The sequence below is a fragment of the Diadema antillarum genome, unplaced genomic scaffold (assembly GCF_040938485.1).
Source record: "Diadema antillarum isolate AM-2024a unplaced genomic scaffold, OU_Dant_1.0 seq00000369_RagTag, whole genome shotgun sequence".
In the NCBI taxonomy this organism is placed as follows: domain Eukaryota; kingdom Metazoa; phylum Echinodermata; class Echinoidea; order Diadematoida; family Diadematidae; genus Diadema; species Diadema antillarum.
The window spans coordinates 827,412-838,310 of NW_027271370.1; the positions used below are offsets into that span (position 1 = coordinate 827,412).

General features: G+C 37.3%; 1 protein-coding gene across 1 annotated transcript in view; it reads left to right on the plus strand.

Moving 5' to 3' along the window:
- The window catches only part of LOC139731403 (uncharacterized), a 43,754-nt gene extending 41,245 nt beyond the window's left edge, over positions 1–2,509 (plus strand). Inside the window, exon 20 of the mRNA XM_071642291.1 lies at positions 8–2,509. Coding sequence (XP_071498392.1) covers positions 8–100 — 93 coding nt within the window. The 3' untranslated portion in view covers positions 101–2,509. The remainder of the gene's footprint in view (positions 1–7) is intronic.
- The last annotated feature ends 8,390 nt before the right edge of the window (positions 2,510–10,899 follow it).

The window sequence follows — 10,899 nt, forward strand, 5'->3', positions numbered from 1 at the left end:
TTGGCAGGTGGATTGGAACCCAAACCAGGGCTCATCACGCTGGCTGCTAACAGCAGGGGAGTCTGGCATAGGCCGCCTGTATCATGTCAGTATCACCTGATGGCCAGATGGACTGCATCGACCATGACACTGGCTGGAAGGAAGGAGATCCTTCCCAAACAAACAAACAAACAAACAACTTTTAGTGTGCCATGGACTGCCAAGTCCCTGGTACATCCTTTTGGCTCAACATGAGGCTGTCTCATGTTGCTTGCAGAGAATGCATATGTCCTTTTATTCTTCCTATCATGTCACTGTCTAATGAAGGTTAGCAACTGCAACTTAAAAAGGACAAAGCATTTTATAGAAACAGCATTTGTAGCTGTTCACTTGTGAGAGAGCTAAATGCCACTATCAGTGTGAGGTATTCAGGAAGAAATAGAATGCTGGTCCTGGAACCAAACAGTGTGTTCACCAGTTTCTCTTTATTATCGTCCTCAATAACCCAAGTATAAAACATCATGAAAAGTAATAAAAAGCAATGAAAATAAAACTATTCATAAACTATGCTGAGTTATGGGTATGTTGTCCAACCACTGACCACTGACCGGAGCCCAAGTGCAAAGCTAGATAACAGGTATCAAATTTGTCATGAATAAGGCAGCATTTTGAGAATGACTTCACATTTTATGACCATGTCTGTATTCATTCTGCAGTGAGGATGATTTTTAAACCAGGGTTAGGGCATTTACTGTTAGTAGACTTGTCAAAAGCTGTTAGCAAAGTTTGAGTTATCTTGGCTATAACCAAATATATAGCATACCCACCATCCATCATAATTGTGAGTGAACATTTTCATGCTACAAACTCATTTCTGCAGAAGAATGCCATTTATTTCACCCAATCCATTGTCTGTACATCTGTAACTAAATTGCAAAGTCACTTTCAGGTGCAGTACTACTTCTGCTCTTTGCATACCTTAACCTGTGTCTACACCTATGTGGTTATGAAGGGACAACAAGGTCTACTTTAGAGGGTGCTTCAGATAATCATATGTGAGGAAATGCAAATCCATGTGTGAAATACATGTATAAGAAAGCTGTATCACACACTTTCTAGTTGAGATATTTCTGTGTTTACGTGTGATGCAGTGATTTAACGTCACTGTCATTCAAGACTAACTATATGTTTGCACAGGGAAATCTCATGGTAACAATGTCAGATATAGCGAGAGTCCATGTGAAACTAGGTTCATCATTCAGCCCAAATTTCCTGTACATGTGAATAAATGGTGATGTGGGATTCCTATCATGAATTCATTTTCAAACCCATGGCTACAGAAGAAGATATTGTGAGGTAAATGGAGATAACACATATTCAAAGTTGCTTTTCCTTGGTCATAATTATCCTTTTGTAAATTTCTTGGTGTTATGGCAATTCAAAAATAAGGAAAAAGTGATGAATTACTGTAGAGGAAAACATTGCTTATGCGGCTGTTATAGTAACACAATATTTCTTTGTTTGAAGCATAGTTTCTTCCCTGCTTGCAGTTGTCGGCTGTGGATCAATTAATTCCATAAGTTACATGCTGCCATGGTGCCTAGAAGTAAGAGTGAATAGTATGTGGCTCTGATGGGAACCTTCCATATACATTCTGTATGATATGTATTGGACTATGTAATGGTACATGGGCAGAACTTGTATATTTGTGAGCGTGCATCACAAAACCGACAAAGAGTTGCACCCCTTGATTTTAAATGAGGACTCAAAAAAGGTGAAATGGGTCAACCGAGTCAATCTTAAGTTTTTCATATTTTCTAAAAGAGCCATCCTTTTACATTATTCTTTAGTTTGGGACCATAACAGAAATGAGAAAGTGTGCTTTCAGCAGTTTATCTACAACCCCTTTTTTTTTTGGGGGGGGGGGGGGGGAGTAGAATGATCAGGTATGCCTCAGAGGCCCCTTTTCATTTCTTCAAATCCTTTGCACACTCTTCACTTTCAAGTGTAATAACTGTTGAAAGGATAATGCTCCTGCTTTGAAAGTTGCCAATAACAGGGACAGAATGTGTTGATAGAGCATGCTAAATTTCAGTCTAATCTGACTATCCCTTCATTGTTTGTTGCTCCAGTGGTTTACATCCTTTGTTACGTCCCTTTCATCACACAGCTAGCGTGGCTTGGTAAAGATTAAGCACTTGAATAGACCCTGTACTTCAGAGCCTCTTCTCTCAGTTCACACTTTTCCAGAGTGTGTGCTTTCTTTCCAGTATTTAGATAGGTTAGGGGAGTCCACTTGAATTGAGTTATACATCATTTTAAAGCTTAGAGTCTGCTCTTTCTGAATCTGCCCCTACCTAAAAAAATCCATGTCTGGCAACTTTTTGTTGGTTTTGTGATGCAGGGTCACATTTCATAATTCCTTCACTTGTTTAATTCCAGATTTGAAGTCCAACATACACTGGCCCCATTCACCACATTAAAACAAACATTACTCTATTTATGATGTGTAACAAAGTGTACAATATATTCTTGCTCATTAATAAAATATGCTTGCTCAAGAGCTGATACGGTGTGGGTGTGATTTTAGTCCATACTTCCTAACTGGAGTGAAATATGTGAATATCAGTTATAATAATGAAAATGTTGTATTTGTGGTTTTCCTTGCAAAACACTTTTTCATTGAGATGTTGAAGTTGACCCACAGACTGGAAACTTTGTCAAATGGTGATGATGATGATGATGGTGATGGTGATGGTGATGGTGATGGTGATGGTGATGGTGATGGTGATGGTGATGGTGATGGTGATGGCGATGGCGATGGCGATGGCGATGGCGATGGCGATGGCGATGGTGATGGTGATGGCGATGGTGATGATGATGATGATGATGATGACGATGACGATGACGATGATGCTGTCAGGGCCCTGTCATTTCATAGTTCCACTGAAAGTATTCAGAACTTATTGTCATGACTTATAGAGGAAAATCAAGTGGATTTCTGAAACCCTTCTCAGGCAAACACTACAGGGCAATGCATTAAGTCTTGAGCTCTGTCAGACATAACCTGGGTAAGCCTAGCTAGTGTATTCACAGACTTGAACGACTATTTCACAGAGCAAGAACTGCCTCATACAGAAGACCATCAAACATGACAATCAACTTGTCCAATTGTTCAATAGCCTGTTCCCGACTACTCTGTTTCAAAATAAATTTGTGTGCATATCTGTGCGATATGTATAGGACTGTATAATGGTGAATGGGCATGCAGAGCTTGAACATTTCATCATTTCTTCACTTACCGGTAATCAACATATAGGATAACAGTAAAACACACACACTGGCCCCATTCACTGCATAAAAACAAATGTTACTCTATCTAAATTGCATAACAAAATGCACAATATACTCTCGCTCATAAGTAAAAACACTTGCACAAGAGCTGAAGGTGTGATTTTGGTCCATACTTCCTAACTTTATAATATGTGAATGTATGTGAATATCAGTCTAATTAATGAAAATGTCCAAGTATTTGTGGAGACCAGTTTTCACCAGACTTCACTGAGACGTTCAAGAGGGCACTGACTGGCAACTCTGTCACTGCTCAATCCTAGATGTGTTGATCTCTAAATGTTACTTGTTCCTCCTGCTAATGCAAGATTTACCAAGAAAGTATGCCAAGTTCTAACTTGGTTTTTTTTTTTTTTTGCTGTTTGTGTGTCTGTGTGTATTGTATGTATGTGTATACAAGTGTGTTTATAAAAGAAAGTACTTTTACATTGACACAAGTGCCATTAAACGTGAAATCCACAGGGGCAAGAAAGAACAAAAACGCCAGCAGCAAGTATGTGCAAGCATATACGAATACGTAAGTATATTACCGGTGCAGTGTACTGTAAATGAGGAAATTTTTGCAGTGTTTTTCACGCGACCAGAAACTAGCAGGAAAATAAAAGCACACAAATATTTTTGCTTGCCATATGTTCAAGTACATACTGTCTTGATTCCATGGAATTAAAAACATGTGAAACTCTTCTTACCCTGCCGAGCACGAAAAAATTAGTAGCGCGAAAGTATCCACTTTTACAGTATACAAAATGTATCATGTAGGCACTTAAGTTAGCTATAGGCCTTCAGAGACTCCAACCCCAAGCACCTTCTGATCTGGAGATTCTCCCGCCTGAAACCCCTAGCAAACGGGAGACTCCAAGTTGATGTGCGCGAAGCGCGAAGTTCCTTGCTCTCTCGTGCTATCTAAGGCTTATTTTTCAACATGCAATGACAATAAGTAAGAAATCCTTTCCAACGGGAAACACAGAGCCAGGGCGGGAGAAATTAAATCTCAAGCGGGAGAACGGGAGATTTTGCAAAAATGGGCTTTCGGCGGGAGATCTCCCGTCGAGAAAGAAACTTTTAAAAAACAGTTTTAGTTCTCCAATTTTAAGCTCACCAGGGCCAAATCTCTAGTGACCCTATCGCGATCTTTCATTGTCTGGCATTGGTTTTGCATAAACTTTTTACATTTTAAGCTTCTTCTCGAGATCCTCCAAGATAGATTTTCACCAAACTTGGCAGGCAGTCTCAATGCCCCCCCCCCCCCCCCCCCCCCAATCAAGCCCAGAAATTGAGGAATCCGATCCAGAAATGTTCCCCTGGAGGCGGGGGGACAAATTGTGGGGCCATTTTTGAAGATTTTCATCTTCTTTTTGATGGTCAAAATTTCACTTGGCAGGTACACATATTATCATCAGGATGATGGAATATATATTCTATTTATACAAGGGGGGGGGGGGGCACATCCTCCAAATTGGAACATCTGTAATCAATACAGTGGAAACTCAGTATAACAAGATCCTTGGGACCAAGACAATTTGTTCTTTATATCAGATATTTTGATTTATCAGTAGTCAATAAACAATACAAAACAAAGGAAATAAATTCATTGGGACCAGAGAAATTAGTTTGTTATATCAGGTATTTTGTTATATCAGATCTCTTTTTCTCGAGTTTCCACTGTATGTTACAAATTAGAAATGATAATGCTAGAAGTACATTTGTGAGTGCAGTTTTAAATTTGTTCATGTCAGATCCCGGGGAGGATATATATTTCATCTTTCTGAACATGTGACAAGTGGTCAAATTTGTTGCCAAATTTTTATCGCAGGTATTATCACTAGAGTGATAGAGTACATATATGTACAAAAAGGGCATTTACACCTTTGGAGGTAGATCATTAACATGAAAATGATACACAATCTTGATCTGTTGCAATATCAAGACGGGTGTTGAGCACTACATGTACATGTCTGGTCTTTGTGCCTATGCTTGATTTTTCTCCCAAGAGACATGTAAGCACTCAACAAACAATTATTTCTCAAAAGATGTGTTTGCAATTTACTGAAAAAGTGGAAATTTTCGTGGTGTTCAAATTTTCGCGCAGTTTGCGCAACCAGAAACTAGCATGAAAATAAAAGCACGCGAATATTTTTGCTTGCCATTTGTTCCTGTGTGGGATGTCTTGATTCCGCGCAATTAAAAACATGCAAAACTCTTTAGACCCTGCCAAGTGCGAAAATATCCACTTTTAAAGTATAAAAATGTGGACTGTACTGATTTGAATGGTTGTGTCAGTCGAGAGTGTAAAATAAGCTCAACACAATCACAATATAGATATATATATATATATATATATATATATATATATATATATATATACCAGGTATATATAATATACATATACACTGTATAAGCTGTTATTTTTGTGAGGGTTTAATTTTCATGAATTTCGTGAATCACAGTTGGATCGCGAATTTAACAACACGCGAAAATGTCTCCATGCACTGTGTAATATAGAGCATTAACGTAAGCATTGGCGCCGATTCGCGAAAACAGCACCGTGTGAAAATGTGTATGACCTCGTTATTCGCGTAAATATCTGTGCACACGAAAATAACAGCGTATACAGTATATATATGTGTGTGCGTGTGTGTGTGTGTGTGTGTACTGACACATTAATTGTAACGTGAACTTTTCCATGTAAATGACTGCATCATCATACACAACATTTCAACATATGAGGCAGGTTGCAAAGTACCAGACACGAAGCAACTGTTTGCTCTTATGGAAGGTAAAACCAACTGTGTATAGTTTATTGTCTTCTTCCAACTGTGGCTTTACATTCTTCAAAATGCAGCATACGCCCCTCTGACAGAATCAATCTCAGCATTAATTGATCATAATAATGTACAATAAAGTTTCTACATGAAGAACTGATGGAAATGTAATTCCCTGTCATATACCAGCTATGAGGTTATTTTTTCTAATTTGCCATTATAAAACTCTGATTATTATGATACACTCTATAGTTGAGGTATGTCTTCACACAATGTTGGAGAATCTCCATCAATCCCCTACAACTCCTAAAGTAACTCACATAAATGGCACACGTGATCGGAACTGACATGAGACACACAAACAGTCATGAAACTGAAAACATGGAAAAAACTATAAAGTATCATCAAAATTGTTACATACTCAGTCTTTTGGAGCCAACAGGCATTTTTTTTTTTTCATACCAGCTAATCTCCATTCACACAATTGCATATTTGAGCTTGGATGTGGTCAATGTGAGTCTGTCGATACCCACCAAGTCACTTCCACAACAATCGGCATACTTTTATCTCTTGAATCATTCTCACATGAAAACTTGCCAAAATGATTCACTTGTACCATTTTATCTCTGTTCATTCTTCTTTACATATCTGTTTTTAAACTGCTGAACTCCTCCTAACATACCATATTCAATCAGCTCTAATGTCAATAAATAAATGGTAATAAATAGATTAAAGAGGGTTTGTACAGTTTATCAACAATAAATGTGACATTCACATCTCACTGTCTTTGCGTGACTGACAGTGGAAGGGGCAATATCTTAGGCTACCAGACAGATTCAATCTTCTGGATTGGCACAAGAGGTTTTGCCAATGCGCTGCCACAGTTGGTTATGTACACGCAGTAAATTTAAAATGAACCATATGATTCCCTCAAGTTCTAAGAAGTAGCCCTCAGTTGCAAAATATTGTGGGATTAATAGACAGAAATGGGCTCCATGGAGCAATTTCAAAATCAAACAAAAACAACCAAAAATAAAACACCTATTGATAGGCATACATCTAATTTTGGGTAATGTGTAATCTGGTGAGCCAAATATTGAAAATTTCAGCTGAACAATATTGCCCATACTGAAATCCAACGAAAACTGTTAAACAGGAAATGTACAACATGTACCTTTTGCTCAAAAGAAACATAGTGTATTATGGTTGCTATTTTGAAAGCAAGCATTTATCCATACATTTTTAATAAATTTTAGCCAGAAACCGTACACCATTATCTCACATGACAAACCTTGATGGAAATTGGAAGAGCTGGCATGAGAGAGTGTCAAAATGAATCTGCACAGCAAATTCTTCTAAACACAGTGTGACTGAATTTCAAAGAGAAAAACTGACCGATGTAGGCTTCTCTGCATTCAAAGACAGGAATATAAATATACTTCAAAATTTTAATTCATATGAATTTAGAGAAAGAGCACAGACAATTCAAGCCATTTTTTCTTTCTTTCACATGGGTATCAATGGAGTACTGTAATTACACAGATTAGACTCTTGTTGGTTTTCGATTTAACAAATTTCAACTGGAAGCTCTTCAAACATTAATCTTGCTCCATCTACTCACATTTGTCACAAGCACAATTTCATTTTTAAATCAGATACTTGATGAACAATTCCTCAAAACCCTCAAAAGCTCTGCTACCTATTTTGGTTTGAATAAAAATGCTTCACACATAACAGTGTCAATTTGAATAGGATATGAAATAAAGAAGGTACAATCCTGTACAGTGCACTCCCGTTATAAGGAACAGGGTTATAATGAAATTCTAGTTACAACGAACTAAAAATTCAGGCCGCAACATCATTCCCTCTATGTATTTCTGTTGTTTATTTGTTCGTTTATAGCGAAATTTCGATATAACGAAAGAAAACTGCAGGTCCCGAGGACTTGGTTATAACGGGAGTCCACTGTATCACATTTGTAAACAAGTGACAGCAAAAGTTTTCATGATTTCATGAATGAATAACACCCCTCCCATCAAAAATGAAAATAAACAATCCCCCACCCCACAAAAAAAAAAAAGAGAGGATAAAACACTCATTTTCAATCCATGTATTCGAAGGCATACGCCATACCCAGTAATCCTCTTCATACATTTAGAATTGATCTGGATATCTGCCCTGCCCTTTGTCTATAATATGACAGAGTTGAATTATTTCAGAGCACGACAATAACCCCTAACCTTCACCTGCAAACTGAAATCAGCCTCATCACAAAAGTCATATTCATAGTCATATTCAAGATTTTGGCTCATATCTAGACAATTCATCATCCTCTTACTTCATTCATTAAAGAGGCTGATGTACATGTAATATGCAAAAAAAAAAAAAAAAAAAGGAAAAAAATACCCTAAATATTCAACCCTCTTACCTTTCACAAGATTACTTTCTTCATATCAATCATGTACAATTGTACCTTCTTTGATAACAATACAGCAGGGATGCCAACGTTGTTAAGAGAATTGCAGTATTATGAGGCCTGAAAGGGTGTATTTTGGTGGAAAAAGAACATCTTTACCTTTCCCACAATATACATCTGCAGTAATACAATCTGGGCAAAACAGAATTTTCCATGAAACCTGCAGTTGTTGTTGTTGCTGTTGTTGTTGTTGTTGTTGTTGTTGGTTTGGGTTTTTTTTTGTGCAAAAACAGTACAAAAACACTTCAAAGAGAGAGGGAGAGAGAGGAACAATTGGCATCTCTGGTACAGCAATAGCTCATTGCTTTCTTCCCTTACACGTGAATTTACTTTGTAAATCTTGACCCTGAACCCTATTTTTACTGAGGATGGAACCACAATTTTAAATGATTGATTATCATGTCAATCTCTATTCTCCACCCAATTTGAAAACATGACAATTTAGGACTCAAATGCATTTTCTCCAGGCATCCTCGGAGAGCCCATTCCCTTTCGCACTCTCCCTAACCCCACCCCTCCCATCCCACCACACCCAATCCCCCCCCCCAAAAAAAAAAAAAAAAAATTATAAAAAATGACTTAAAAAAAAGAATTTTACTTTATAGATGTGTTTGCTTCTGCTCTCCTTCAGTACTTCTTTCACTTCTTTGGTACCATTCATCATGCACTCTTTGGAGCAAGCGAATCTGTCAGTCCTGTTCACTTTAACAAGCTACCTTCATCGCCGTCGACAGGTACATGTAATACTTTTGTTACCAAGTTTTATCATGAATTATCATTTTAGTTCTGACACAAAGACTGCAACTAAACAAAAAACAAATAATGTTTACACAGCATACAACAACCAAAATAAATATATAAATACCACACATCACAACACTGTATTGACTGACACACTCATGTTGTGCAATGCACACTAGCAATGCACACTAGAAAAAAAAAAAAGAAGCCTAATTTCTATATAGACTGTACGTTGTCCTTAACTATACTGTTAAGGGCAATGACTCAATCATGTCATAATGTAACAAGCATTTCAACGATAACAATGAGGAAGGAACCTAAATTTTAAACATCTTCAAGATCTTAAATAGCTACCGGTAGTGCTCGCCACATCTCATACATGGTACGTGTACATTACCAGATGAGAGTCATATTTTGTTAATGAATATTTTTGCTAAAAAATCAAATTAGCCAGTCCCTTCATGTGACTACTAGAAGGCTCCTTCAGAAGTTCCAAAAGAAAAAATCAATGCCCATATGGCTATATTTCACAGGAAATCACATCTTTCTTTACAAGACCATCGTATAAGCCATTCTGATTTTGTAACAAATGCCATCTCAAGACAAATCTAGTGGAAATTGGAAGTGTTGCAAGAGACAGTAGCATTCATCAGCACAAACAACAATGAAGGCTACAATCACGAGCACCTTGTCATGATACAAATAATATATCAATGCCTGCTGTACTGTGAAGATCACAATACACAAATGATTAAATCCCCTGGTTCATTACCAAGCACTTCTCTTCATGTGGCCGATCAACAAGGTATTTGATTGCTGGTGATGACATCTACTTTCTTATCATTTGTTTTAATATAAACCTAGCACAAAGAGGACTGGCATCCCAACAAATTGTTCAATGGCTTTCAGATGATGACTTTAATGGATAAGACTTTGGTCTCGGAGGAAAAAATGAATAATAACCAAGGAATAGCAATACCAAATAAACTATCACTTGAGATCTTGATTTTCAAGAGGAAAACGCCCATCAACATTCATTTCATAGCACGTTCATGTAGATGAAAGAAAATGTTATTTTGTGTGTGTCAGTAAGTGTGTGTGTGTGTGTGTGTGTGTGTGTGTGAACAGTATGCTGCAACTCAACCTGTATTTAAAGTGTAGAAGCCCATTTTGCACACTCTCGAGATTACCATTGACACTTGTGTTGACAGCAAATGGCATCAGCATAGCAAGTGCTGAATTGTACACACAAGGCTTTCTCCTGGTTTTTGCAACACAGATGATAACACTCTATAAATATTTAATGCTTCTTGTATCATCCATTCCACTTGAGTTTAAAGCACTTTTGTTTTGGAGTAATTATGAAATGTTCATCATAAATTGTAAGTATGCATGATGTCCATGCCTTCAATGTGATTTACAATCTTACTTCAATATTTTGCAAATGAGGGCTACATGCACTTTTACATACATAAATTCATCTCTATATAGTAAAGAATATCACAGTCAAACTTGGAAATGATACAGTATGCTAGTCATGGCACAATACAACAGTCAGAATATAAATGCAAAACATTGTTTTTCAAGTTT